Source organism: Botrytis fragariae, assembly GCF_013461495.1.
Source record: "Botrytis fragariae strain BVB16 chromosome Unknown tig00000000, whole genome shotgun sequence".
Classification (NCBI taxonomy): Eukaryota; Fungi; Ascomycota; class Leotiomycetes; order Helotiales; family Sclerotiniaceae; genus Botrytis; species Botrytis fragariae.
The window spans coordinates 2,086,496-2,099,346 of NW_023500986.1; the positions used below are offsets into that span (position 1 = coordinate 2,086,496).

Consider the following 12,851-nt stretch of genomic DNA (forward strand, 5'->3'; position numbering starts at 1 on the left):
AATAAAAAATCTACCTAATCGACCGAGCCTACGAACTATACTATATATTAAAAATACAAGCAAGAGTAGACGGAGTATCATGTTGTGTTCCCAAGAAAAACGAATATGCCGGAGTGATATCTACCAACGCCAAGCCAAGCACACATCCAATGTGCCTCGTATTCCAAAATTTATATATATGCGCCCGAACCCAATGCTTTTATGATAATAACGCCAGTATTGATACAAAAGTATTTCCTGTTAATGTTACGAGAGGGGGGAGCGAGAAGAAGGTCGGCGCCGAATGCAGTTAATGAACGATTTCCATCGGCTGTTCTTCCGTTTTAACGGAGGAGGTTTGCCATGGCCATCTTCGCTCTGCCTATCCATGATTTTGTTGCCAGCATTCTGTGTATCAGTGCTCGGAACTATGTGAGCAGACAGCACTCTTTGATGAGGAGTCTGCGTAGGTGATGCAACGGTGCCTAACCCAGGAGGACAAGAAACACGATTCGAGATATTTGCCTTGGCATTTTGGCATTGGCTATTCTCAGGAGTTTGAGCTATGCTTTCTCCTTCACTATCGCTGGCAATTGTATTTATCTTGCGGCTTGCTGCCCTTTGCATGAATGCGGCACCAGTAGATGTGGCTCTTGCTCGCCTTGGTGATGTAATCGCATCCTGTGACGAAGACGCTGTGACGGAATTTACTTTAGCATTATTGCATCTGAGAATCTTTTCACCAATAGCCCCAAGTGTAGATTCGGGTGTGCTTGAGCGAGTGGAAGTAAGAGCAGTGAAAGACGTTGATCGCATTTGATCTGGTGTCACTGAAGATGTTCTGGTTCTCCCGTTCACGGAGTCTCTTGAACCTTTGTTTTGGCTGAAGGTAGCCATAGCATCATTGTATTTGAAATAGGGAGACCAGCCTTGGCGTAAAGAAACCCAGATTCCCGTGACTTGAATCAAAGTCCTGGTAGTCTCGTCCATGAGTTGAGGCATTCGCTCGATAATTGTGTCCATCCCGCCATCCTCATCTTCGAGCTCACCAGATACCTCACTCACCGGTGTTGTTGTGGTTTCTGTTCCAGACGGAGGAGATAATGAGGTATAATAATCCGGGATGTCCAATTTTGTTTGTGTAATAGTCGCCATAATTGCGTGGCGGCGTGAATTTGGATCTATGATACTGAAATTGAATTTCACATCGTTGTTGGGCAAATCGGAAATATTGTGATGATATGCTCTTTTCACCCATCGAATAGTGGTCACCTTTGCTCCTGATTCGTCAAACTTCGTCATTTCGTAAGAACCTGTTGGCAGTGGGCATGCTAACCACACAGAACCATCGCCTAAAACTATCTCGGCTTTTCCTTGAGAACCCCCTTCATCCTTGGGCATTTGACAAATAACTGCAACAAGATCTCTATGCGAGAATCCCTCCTCATCAGAATCTGTATCGTCAATGGAGTGATTCGGTGTATCGTAGTCTTCGCTCTTTACAATCATTATGTCATTTGCACCCAATTCACCTTTTCCTCTGAACATCCGAGGAAATCTCTTGGCTAATCTGGAGACAACAACGGTCGAAGGAAGGACATCTAATGTAGGTTTGGGCCTTTTATCGACTGACAATAACTGCAATTGCATTAGCAATTTCGGGCGAATATTCAATAACCGTTGCTTGTGTGTCAAAGTCGGAGCTGGGTGGGCCAAGCTGTATGCTGTGCTAGCTTTGGATGATCTCCTGCGCCGTCGACCTCCAATTGTCGACCGACTTCCTTCCGAGTTCGCAATTGACCTGCCATCTTCGCTCATTCTATCCGGTTCAGGCTCTTGGAATCGAACAGTATGCACCTGTTGATGTTCTAACTTGCGAGGTATATATTCGGATAATGCTCTTGAGCGTCGAGTTGATAAAGCCGGTATTGAATCTTCATTAGTTGTAGATAATTCTGGGCCAGGATTCGAAAAAGATGATCGATTCAAAGGTGATCTTCTAGGCATGAAATCGCTGCGAGGCCGAGCAGGACTGGTAGAACGCGAGTACTCATGGTTGTGCATGCCCGCTGCTGAATGTAGAAGCATATTGATGAGAAGGGACGTCCCAGCAAAGGGACGTCCTCGTGGGCGAAGGTATCCGCGACTGCGAAGTTACTTTTTTGGAGGATCTGAAAAATTTCGAGGCTTTGGGGTCGCTATTAGGTTCGACGTTCTCCGTATGCATGGAAGGAGGTATATTCGTAGGGCTGGCAGAGAGAAGGCTAGAAAAAATGTATGTATGAAGCCAAGAAGGTGGATTGGTCTAATGGCTGAAATCAGACGATAACGATATTGCTTGTTTTCAAATTCGCACAGATGTAAGAGCTTGTGGAATAGACTTTATACTGAGAGTGCTTGTGGTCAGATATTCGCTGGAGGCTCAAGATAGGTCTTACAACGCTAGAGATCTATTCACATAGTCATCATTGCTCGATATGGTCAGCAAGTCCCGCACAGCGGCGTAAAAATTGAAGGAGATAGAATAGAGAAGCAGACAGAATTCGAATGAAAGAGCTGAACGTCAGCAATAAGGTCTATGTATGAGTTGGCTAGGAACTAATCTGGTAACCTTGGAGTGTTGACAAACAAAAGAAGGTTCAATCCCTTGGATCAAATAAACTAAATTCGAGTGGAGTTCCAGACGGAAAGACCGGGTTTGGCAATACCTCTTTTGTATGTTTCTGAAAAGCAACAAATAGACGTCAGTAATTTGAAGTAGGTAATCCTTGATCAGGTACTTGAACATCCCTTACAACGATCAGCCGATGCTGCATATAAACACCTGTAACCCTACCTGCCATGCGAATTTGGTCTCCGAGGCTCAGCAAAAGCCCCACCCAACGTACAATGAATCCTGGATTTATATCAAACCATCCGTTTGTTTTTTTAACCCTCCGAGCCCTCTCCACACGACTGCATAAAATTTTCATAGACGCATGCACGATTGGCCTCGATAAGAAGAAAGAGTTTGTCATTGAGGGATGGGTTCGTGGCAGAAAAGAGAGGTCGGTGCAGGGAATTTTTTCAGTTTCCTCGGATTGGATCCGAGATCTGTTATTTCTGTTTCTTAGGTAGGAGGTGTGTGAGAATACCACTACAGAGTAGGTAGGCAATAATTTATATCAACGGAAGATCGGACAACAAGCAAACGAACGCTTGATTAAAGAGTGATTGTCGTGATAGGAAATAATGTAGAAAGTTTATACCTACCTACTAGGCAGTATCTAGGCGAAGTCATTCATTACGCTCATTCTAAATAGCTTTTACTCATAACAACCTTGGAAATACACGTTTTGTTGTATTGCCATCAAGTGGTCTACGACGTATAATCCTTACGGACTTACGGAAACATTTGCATTTTCCGATGCAGCCCTGATTCGGAAATCTTGAATTTTCACATTTCGCTCGTACGTACTGGACCAAATGCACAATGTACCCAGGTATTGCTGCAATTCTTATTAGTTACTTTTGATCGCAGGGGTCTCAATGACTCGATCTCGATTACCAGATGATCAGTAGATACTTCAACTGGTGCGTGGTACTACACGACAGGCCTCTTCCTCTATGCTTTTTTCTCTCTTTGTATCAGGATCTAGCTAATGATATTCTTCGAAAGGAGTTTGGGGCAAGAGATGATACTAGGTAGTTAATTAGGGCCTTGACTGAAGCTAATCATGAAATCTATCTAATGAGATCAGGATAAAAATAGGCTAGTTTCAAAAACCATCAACTTCCAATCAACCAAAATTTGATCAAAAACTACATCAGGAAAGGCATACTCCGTATGCTCATGAGTATCTACCACCCAGATACTTATTATATCCCTCCGTTCGTAGAACAATGAGGCTCAATTATTCCTCTTCTGCAAGCCACCGAGGACCTTGGTATCTACTGTTAATAAGAATAAGCCTGATTAGCCTTGGACTATGATCGATATTCTTTACCTTGTTTCTGTTTACTTTTACGATGGTAGAACCTCGCACAACAAGACCTTAAAAATCCTGGGTCCTTAATATATCCATTGAAATTTTGAATCGTACAAGATCCATAAACTTGCAAGGTGCGGAAATTCTCATTTTCCGTTACAGATTCAAATCTCTTGGCATCAAATCCCTCGGGTAACCGCTGCTTAGCGAGATATCTCTTCACCGCTTCCTAATCTTATCGCGACCCCTGTTGAAGAACACACGAGGAATATGATGTGAAGTCTTCTCTCTAAAGGGCTGAACCCAACTGCCGAAACCTCATTTCGTCATTATGGCTTCAATATATCTTCATCCGCTTGGAGCACCAGTTCGTACCCTGATACTATGTTTTATACTCTGGAAGACCTCGCTTCTGCTCATTGCAGCTTGTAGTCCAGGTCCAGGCTATGACACATCTACCAGTTTGTTACTGTCGAGTCTGCATTCGATCGGAAAAAAGAAGTTGCCATCGGTAGTGCAGTACCTCATCGGCAAGTTGGTAAGATGGGATGCAATTTACTTCGTACACGCGTCAAATCGCGGATATGTCTATGAGCAAGAATGGGCGTTTGGGTGGGGCTTCACCCGCATGATAAAATTCAGCACTATGGGTAAGTACGGAAATAACTGTCCGTCTGTATGCGTCGTTGACCAAGGTAGGACTTGAATACCTTGGGGTACCCCACTATGATGGGCTGGAGGGGTTGGTGGGGATCTTGATTGCTCACATCTCCCATCTATTTTCGACTCTTGCCCTGCACAGCCTGACCTTAACACTCTTCCCATCAGAGAGATTTGCTTTGGTTACTGCTCTTCTGTACATCATATCACCAGCTGGAACATTCCTGTCTGCTCCATACGCTGAGAGTTCGACTGCGCTATTGACCTTTTTGGGAGCATTCCTTTTTACGAAAAGTTTTGGGTCTGGAGTGAGCAACAGAACTTTAGGTCACGACCTTCTTATTCTTATTTCTGGCGTAGTATTCGGACTTGCTACTACTTTCAGAAGTAATGCATTGCTCAATGGGCTTCTCCTGCTTGAGGAAGCATTCAGGATTCTCTTGAGTCTGAGTAATGGGTTCAATGTGCCCACCATTCGTCGCCTCATCATCACTGGTCTGGGAGGCATATGTGTTGGGATCGGTTTTATCACACCACAGTATATCGCATATCAAGAGTACTGTGGGGCAACAGATATCGTGAGTCCAAGAGTATGGTGTTCGAATACCCTGCCAAGTATATATGCTTTTGTGCAGGCTTTCTATTGGTATGTCGATGCATTTGACGAAAAGCGGAGCGTATCTAACATTCACTAGGAATAACGGACCGTTCAAATATTGGACAATCTCAAATATACCTCTGTTTTTACTTGCAATGCCTATGCTCGTAATCTTAGGAGTATCTGGCAATGGGGTATTACGGGACTCTCACTTCCAACAAACCCCAGTCACCCCGCAGAAAGATGCCAACCCGCCAGTTAAAGGGGTCCGACAAGTCGATAAAGTCCAGATCATCCGGAATCTAGCGCTCTCACAGTTGATTCTCACAGTATACACGTTGATAAGCGGTCATGTTCAGATCATTACAAGGATCTCATCATCTTCTCCTGTATACTTATGGTATATGGCGGCTTCGGTTGGGAGAGGAAAGGGTCCAACAGCTACAATGGTTGGAAGGTTCATGATAATATATGCCGGCATCCAGAGCGGTTTGTTCTCATCATTCTTACCTCCTGCATGACATGGAAACAACAGTTGGGGATTTGTAAATGCTGGGATGATGTTGGTACTTTATTGGAACATATCAAATGAGGAAAATGATAGAGGGAGTGAGACTTAACTATGGTAGGCTACTTATGAGCTTTCTCATCCCGTCAAATACCTAGGTACGAAAGAAATGGAAAAACGATATACCTAGGCAGGTACTTAATAGTATCCAATCGGAAAACTGCATCTTTTTCACGATTGACTAATAATCAGTAAATCATCCCCAATTAGAAAGTTGCATCCATCACATCACATCACATCACCTGAATGAAAGTAGAATTATTTATCCCATTCCAATCAATCGGAAAGCGGCAACAATCATTAGATATATTTTCACAAGGTTTATCTTCATGTCGTTGACCGCCTAAGGCATCATACTAGCTCGGTTTAGGACCTAGCTGCATATCTCGAAAAATGTTCACACTTCACACTTCACATCACATCGGCCACTTAACGAAGCTTGTACTTTATTTCAACCTTACAATCTCCAATACCTCTTCGGCCTTTGGACAAGCAAAAAATATCATTGCATTAATACAACTTACCACTACTATTACATTTCTTCTTCCACTCTTTTCTTTTTACTGGGCTTTCAGCAGATCTTTCTCTTATATTTTATAAAAGACGTCTGAAAACGACCCTTCACATACACCAAAGTTCAAGGAATAAGAAGAAGAACAAGAAGCAGAAGCCCTTCAAGCTATTTCGTCATAATATGATTTTGCAAAGTTCAAGTACCTCAAATATCTAATTCGATCGTACCACAACGCAGTTAATCAATCAATCACTCACTCACTCATTCATTCATTCATTCATTGTGAATATCCACTCTTACAAGTCTTTCGATATAGTTTGCGAGAAAAAAAATCGTTGTGCGGATTACTTTTAGAAAAATAAAATATCTAATTTGGAACAAGTCGTCGAACCTTGGACTCAACAAAAGACTCAGTCAACTTGACAAATTCTTGTTACAGCCATGTGGCCAACAAATAACGGCTTTCCAAATAATGGACAATTTCAATCAAACAATTTCAATCAAGATGATCTATCTGGAACTACACCACTGCAGTCTCCTTTCTCTAGCGGTGGACCAAGCCCCAATTTCTTTCAACAGCCAAACATGTTACAATATGATGAACCGAATATTGATGGTTACAATGGCTTCTCTCCCGAGATTCCTATGTACAATCAGGCAGCTTTCGCACAAAATCAATTCATATCTCCCAATCGGCCACCAGTAAGTGCTTGGGACAGACGACCTAACTTTTACTTTGGACTTTAGGGAGCAAGCGCATACAGCTAACCTCTACCTACCTGCCCAGTACTCCCCTCAATTGAACTCAACTAATAATAGTGTGGCTCCTCCTACTCCTACGCCGACGAAAGAACAGCTTGCTGCCAAAACTGCCGAATTAAGAGCAAGATTGATGAAGGGAAAAGAAGGCCGAGCCAACTCAGCTACCCCACCAGTTCTTGCACCAGCAAAACAAATAACTGCGATAGAATCGTCGAGCTCATTACAACCATCCCCTAAGAGTCCTGCTCAAGGGGTAAATATCGACGAACACTTACGCCGGGAAAAGGAGATAAATGATCTCATTTCTGATTATTCTGAAACCAAACCAAGAGCAGGACCAAAAATGAACCCTGTGGCAGGAAATGGTACTGCCAAAAAAACACCTATCAATACAAATATTCTATCTGCGAACCCTCAAATTTCAGGAACTCCTACAAAAATCAAGAAATCTAGTAGTGATCGAACTAGTAATGGTTTTCTAGCAGAGAGCGATGTCAGGAATGTCAGAAATGGGTCGATGTCGGAAGGAGAAATACTAGATGAGCCTAGCCCTAAGAAGCTTCCGCCCACGGAGCCAAAGGGAAATCAGATCAATATAAAATCGGCTAACGTTAATGATAAGTCTCTGAAACCGGAAGATGAGCGCACGATTCGATCACCTTATATTCGTGTAAAGGCTGAAGAACCTGGCCCCTTGACTCGACGTCCAGTACAAGCACAGCCATCAAACCCCGAACCTCCTCGTTTTCGAGATGAACGCAGAGAAGAGGGCGATTATCGACCAGAGAGAAATCCAGCCTCCGATCATAGATATGAAAAAAAGTCGCATCAAGACACTGACAAAAAACATCACCCACGCAGATTTTCTCGTGACAATAATGATGATTATCGCCGCCCCGAGGCTGCGAAGGAAGACATCAAATCTTCACGAGAGTCTAGACCACCAACACTGGCACAAGTTTTACCCCATGACACTGATTTGAGAGAATGGCTGGACATGACTCAGTATCATGATATAGTACACAGAAACAAGTTCTTGAAGACTGCACGAGCTCTGAAGGAATTGGAAGAACAAAAGGCCAAACTCTTAGCAGGTATACAAGACGGTCAAAGTCTTGTAAATTTTAACGTAGGAAACTTGATGAACAGCTTAATACAACCCCAGAATACCCCAGCGGTAGCGGAGCCTACAGATCTTCATGATCGTTTGACATCTAACAAGCGCAACTACAGTGAAGTCCAAGATTCTCAAGGGGAGGCAAACTATGGAAAAGTAGCACGCCTTGAGGATCGAGAACATGAAAATCGCCGTCGACAAAGTTCAGTAGACTATGATTCCTCTCGCCGCGCCAATGGTGACCGTGGAGGTCGTTCTTATTTTGAAGAGTCTCGTAACCGTGGTCGAAGTCGCAGTAATGATCGTGAAGTGTCCCCCGGTCTAAGGACCTTTGAGAGCAGACCCCCTGCACGGACTGCACGCGAAAGATCTTTTGAAGTACATGGAAGTTACAGAGGAAAGGCCTTTGATCCAAATTATCGAGGTCGAGGAGGTCGGGGAAGAGGCCGTGGTAATTGGGAGCCGCATGAGTCAAGGAGCGAAGCTGGATTTGGATCGCGAAACGCTCTTGGCAAACCCTACAAAGATCCAAGAGGTTTTGATCGAGGCGGTAAAGGTGGTCAGTGAAAATCACCCATCTTGTCCGACACTTCTATTTATCTTATTTCAAGTCAATAGAGATTGCTTTAGTAGCGCTTTCTTGATACCCATGCAATTAGACAAAAAAGTATTCTATCAAAATCACTGTCTTGTTTGCTGTGAAGTTGAGTGACGAGTGTCTGCCAATAGTTATAGAATATTTCTGAGGAGAGTTGAGAAATTCACATGCTGACGCTATCAGATACAAGATATTTTATAGTAAAATCCTTCAACGATGAAAATGTTATTAGATGTATAGAAGACGTAAGTGGGTTAGAATCAAGCAAGCAAGACCGGTTCAGCTAATATCCAAAAGGGTATATGGACCACCCAAGCACAAAATGGACCGATCTTCAAGGAGGCCTTCGAGACCTGCAAAAACGTTATTCTGATCTTCTCAATCAATAAAAGTCGAGCTTTTCAAGGTTATGTGTGTATTCCCTCTCCAGTTTTTCTTCCCCAATTCCCCAAACTCATCATGGTAAACCAATAGGCGAGAATGGAAACCCTCCCCGGCGCAATTAAAGTCCCTTCCTGGCAAAACTCGATTAATTGGGAGAGCGCCGGAGCATTTCGTGTTCGATGGCTCGTCATTTGTAATGTGAGGTTTGGAAAGATAGGACATTTGAGGAATGAATTGAATGAAAATTTGCCGGTGCTGATTGGGAAGGATGGACAGGAGGTTGAGGAAGGGTGTGGGAGGGGGTTGTGTGAGTGTTTGGATGGGGAGGTGGAGGAGGTCTTGGGGGTGGAGAGGAGGTGGAAAAGGGCGAGTGGGGTCAGGAGGTAAGTTGGGGTGAATAGGGTAGAGGGAGGGTGGGAATGGGGAGGTTAAACGGAGCTTGTCGGAAAGGAATCTACCATGGATTATCTTGTAAGTGAATGGGTAGGATTTTTAGTCCCGTTATTCGTTGTTTATAGTTGTTCTTTCTTTGCCTTTATATTGCATTGCGCCTTGAGCTTTTCATCAGCCAGTCAATATATACATACATACGGGAATAAAAAGTCACATTATTATTACTATTATTTTTGTTGCCAGGTATCTGCTTTGATAATACATATGTGATGAGATACACATATCATTTGTTCTTCACTGCACCCCTCGGGAGTCGGTAGTCAGATTATTTGATTCGTGTATTGTTGGAATCAGCTTGGATACATTAGTAGTGTGATGTCTCACTTACTTTCATTCCTGTTGGGCTATTTCTCGGATAGAGTTTTTGTGGAACATGTTTGTTCATGGCTGTATCGTGTATGTGCCTCTTCTCAACATATTAATGTTCTTCTAAAAGAGCAAAATGTATAGGAAAGCAATCTTATCATTGGTTTAGTATAATTTCCAACAGTGAGTTGGCCTATGGTGCACTATATCTTTTTCCATTGACTCTTACATAAATATTATTATTCCATACCTATTTCACTACTTTCTTCATCTTACGATTTTCAATTGTTCATCATAATTTCCACACACCATGACTTCTCTATCCCCCGAAAGCCTCCTCTCCGCACTAAAAACCTTCACATCCAATCCGCCCGCTTCACTTCTAGAAAACCATGTCCTGAGAACAAAATTACGTTTTGCAGCTCGAAATTTATCGCTTGTTTTTAGAAACACCCGCTGATGCTCTTGCCAGAGTGTTGCTTTCTCAGGTATATTTATTTCGTTAATTACTCTAGTATTTTTGGGGGAAATACACGCTGAAATTTATAGTATGTCAAGCCTGTAGAGAGTGTTTGCATTCGTATCGCATGGGATCTGAATTTATTCCCTCTACTATCCACTGGAGAAAAATCATTGGAGGAGTTGGCACAGTTTACTGAAGCAGATATTGTTTTGCTTGGTATGATTGCCAGTGATGATTGTACTTGTATCCTAAACTAATATGGAAACTTGAAAGCACGTCTACTCCGCAGTTTAGCTGCTTTCGGCGTAGTTAAAGAGAATGGAAAATACTATACGCTGTCTCTTTCCTATACATTATTTGCAGACTCGACCTCCAAAGAGGAAGTCGTGACTTGGTGATTCTGAGCTACCCACCTCTACTAGACGCGAAAGCTCATTCGCGGTTCCGCACAGTGCCGAATTTCTAGGCCCAGCTTACTTGGCTTTACCTGGATTCCTGGCGGATACAAATTACAAGAATCCGACAGACCCGCAAAATACTGCTGTCCAGACTGCGTTTGATTATCAAATAAAGATTTATTTGGGATTTTTGGAGAGAGACCCGAGACGGCGCAGGCATTTGCAATGCTGATGAGTACCTGAGCGGAGGGAACTTCGCCGGTGCAGGATCTTTTCCCGATAGCTCGGTTTCTGGCTGAGGGCGATGACTCGATCTCGGCTTTGTGGGTGGATGTGGGAGGTAAATATAGTCAAAAAACTAACGCGCTCAGAGCTACGTTTCCGGAGCTGGAGGGCCGGTTTGTGGTGCGGATAGGAATAAGGGAATTGAGTACGTGGTTCATGATATTTTCACTGAACAGCCTGTTAAAGGTAAATTTCTCAATTTCAACTCCAAGTCGTGCTGAAGAGTCGGGTTTTATATCGGAATTTACTAAGTTCCCATAACATAGGAGCTCGAGCCTATCATATCCGTTAAGTTCTTTATGATTTTACCGACGGCAAATGTGTGGTTATTCTTACTCAATTGCGCACAGCTATGAAGTCAGGTTATTCAAAACTCTTCATATACGAACAGATTATTCCGAGATCGGGAGCGTCGGCGTGGGCAGTGACGCAGGATTTCAATATGATGACGCTTTTGGGAGCGGCGGAGAGAATGCGAGATTGTTTCGTAAATGTGCTTTCTGGTACGGGGTTGAAATTTTTGGAGTCTTATCCTGCGCTGGATGGAGTTTCAGAGGGGCTTGTGGAAATTGAAGTTGAGTGAGGATGAACTGATCAATATGGTCTCTAGGTGCTGAAACTTCGCTGATAGTGATTGGCATTCAAGTTTCTTGTACGAGCGCAGTATACGATTCGATTGGGGGTCATGCCAAATAAGCAATCATCTATTTTGGTGTTAATCTCCTAAATCGATGTAAATACTACAAGTCTAGTCTATAATCATATGTAGACAGGCCATCTAGCCCGAGATCATCTTACAAACTTCCCCCACAAATTGAAAGTAAAGACGGGCTTGAGAATTATGCTTTTCTCCCAACAATCTTTAACGGGACTGAGTGTTTCATTTTCAAGCCCATATCAAATACAGTATTATGTTCCAATTGCTTTTATACTTTCTGAATAGTGCTCACATAATTCTTTCCTGGCTCACAGATCAGTTCTACACTAAACTCGCTCAACAACCGAGTAATAGCCGCGCAAAGTTCAGCCTGCGCAAATCGTTGTCCGGGACAAGAACGATGGCCCTCGGCGAATGGAATATACGCTCCTTCAAGCGGGTTGTATGCTCTTGACTCCGAGGACTGCAGCCAGCGCTTTGTGTGAAAATTGGTTGAGGGGAATGATGGCGTGTCTGCATGTGTTTGTTGTCGAAAGACCAGACCTCACTGAGCTGACTCTTTTCTTGGGAGTGGAAGATAAGAAAGCTATGTAGAATGCTTTTGGAATGAAATCTAGCACATTGAGCGGATTGAAAGTATGAATGCTTTTTAGAAAGTTGCCAGATATCAATTGCAAGGACATCATCGGTGGGAATGAATACGAATGAGCATATCTGCCGTTCTTGAACAGTTGGAAATTTGTCCTTCAAGCATCTAGACTGCCGTACTTTCGTATTACCTAGTCATACCCTGCATATTTCATTGTATCCTCATCATCAAACTAGACTATAGCATAGAGCTTCACTACCCACATGGGTAGATACCCTTAACCATAAGCAAGAATCTGACGACATGCATAGTATAAGATTGAGTGAGATTTGTGTAGATGCCCTCTGTACAAATCTTTAGTTCACAAGTTGTTACAAGAGTAACAACGGTATCAGTAGGTGGGCGTACTTTCGAGATTTATCTATAAAGTCGAATTTGGACCATAGATTTCTTATCCCGTATCAATCGGAAAGGGGGACAAGATTGGAGCGGATATAGAAACAATATGAAAGAGGCTGTTGGTAACTGTTGGTATAATACCAACCTAGTAA

General features: G+C 43.0%; 4 protein-coding genes across 4 annotated transcripts; 3 read left to right on the top strand and 1 right to left on the bottom strand.

The window, feature by feature from the left end:
• Window positions 1–246: 246 nt before the first annotated feature.
• Window positions 247–2,067, bottom strand: Bfra_006863 (uncharacterized protein; the record flags this gene model as incomplete). Its single annotated transcript, XM_037337234.1, has 1 exon — window positions 247–2,067. The coding sequence occupies one exon, from the start codon at window positions 2,065–2,067 to the stop codon at window positions 247–249; it is 1,821 nt and encodes a 606-aa protein (XP_037198600.1).
• Window positions 2,068–4,278: 2,211 nt separating this feature from the next.
• Bfra_006864 (putative gpi mannosyltransferase 2 protein) lies at window positions 4,279–5,726 on the top strand (the record flags this gene model as incomplete). Its single annotated transcript, XM_037337235.1, has 3 exons — window positions 4,279–4,597; window positions 4,647–5,253; window positions 5,303–5,726. 3 exons carry the CDS (start codon window positions 4,279–4,281, stop codon window positions 5,724–5,726), a joined length of 1,350 nt encoding a protein of 449 aa, XP_037198601.1.
• A 1,002-nt stretch (window positions 5,727–6,728) lies between these two features.
• Bfra_006865 (uncharacterized protein) lies at window positions 6,729–9,535 on the top strand (the record flags this gene model as incomplete). The annotated part of the gene is made up of 5 exons (XM_037337236.1): window positions 6,729–6,989; window positions 7,075–8,725; window positions 8,966–9,009; window positions 9,062–9,175; window positions 9,239–9,535. The coding sequence occupies 5 exons, from the start codon at window positions 6,729–6,731 to the stop codon at window positions 9,533–9,535; spliced, it is 2,367 nt and encodes a 788-aa protein (XP_037198602.1).
• A 682-nt stretch (window positions 9,536–10,217) lies between these two features.
• On the top strand, window positions 10,218–11,636 carry Bfra_006866 (putative o-methyltransferase protein; the record flags this gene model as incomplete). Its single annotated transcript, XM_037337237.1, is given in 8 exon segments — window positions 10,218–10,320; window positions 10,355–10,395; window positions 10,457–10,586; window positions 10,644–10,756; window positions 10,776–10,924; window positions 10,944–11,055; window positions 11,140–11,239; window positions 11,347–11,636. The coding sequence occupies 8 exon segments, from the start codon at window positions 10,218–10,220 to the stop codon at window positions 11,634–11,636; spliced, it is 1,038 nt and encodes a 345-aa protein (XP_037198603.1).
• Window positions 11,637–12,851: the final 1,215 nt, after the last annotated feature.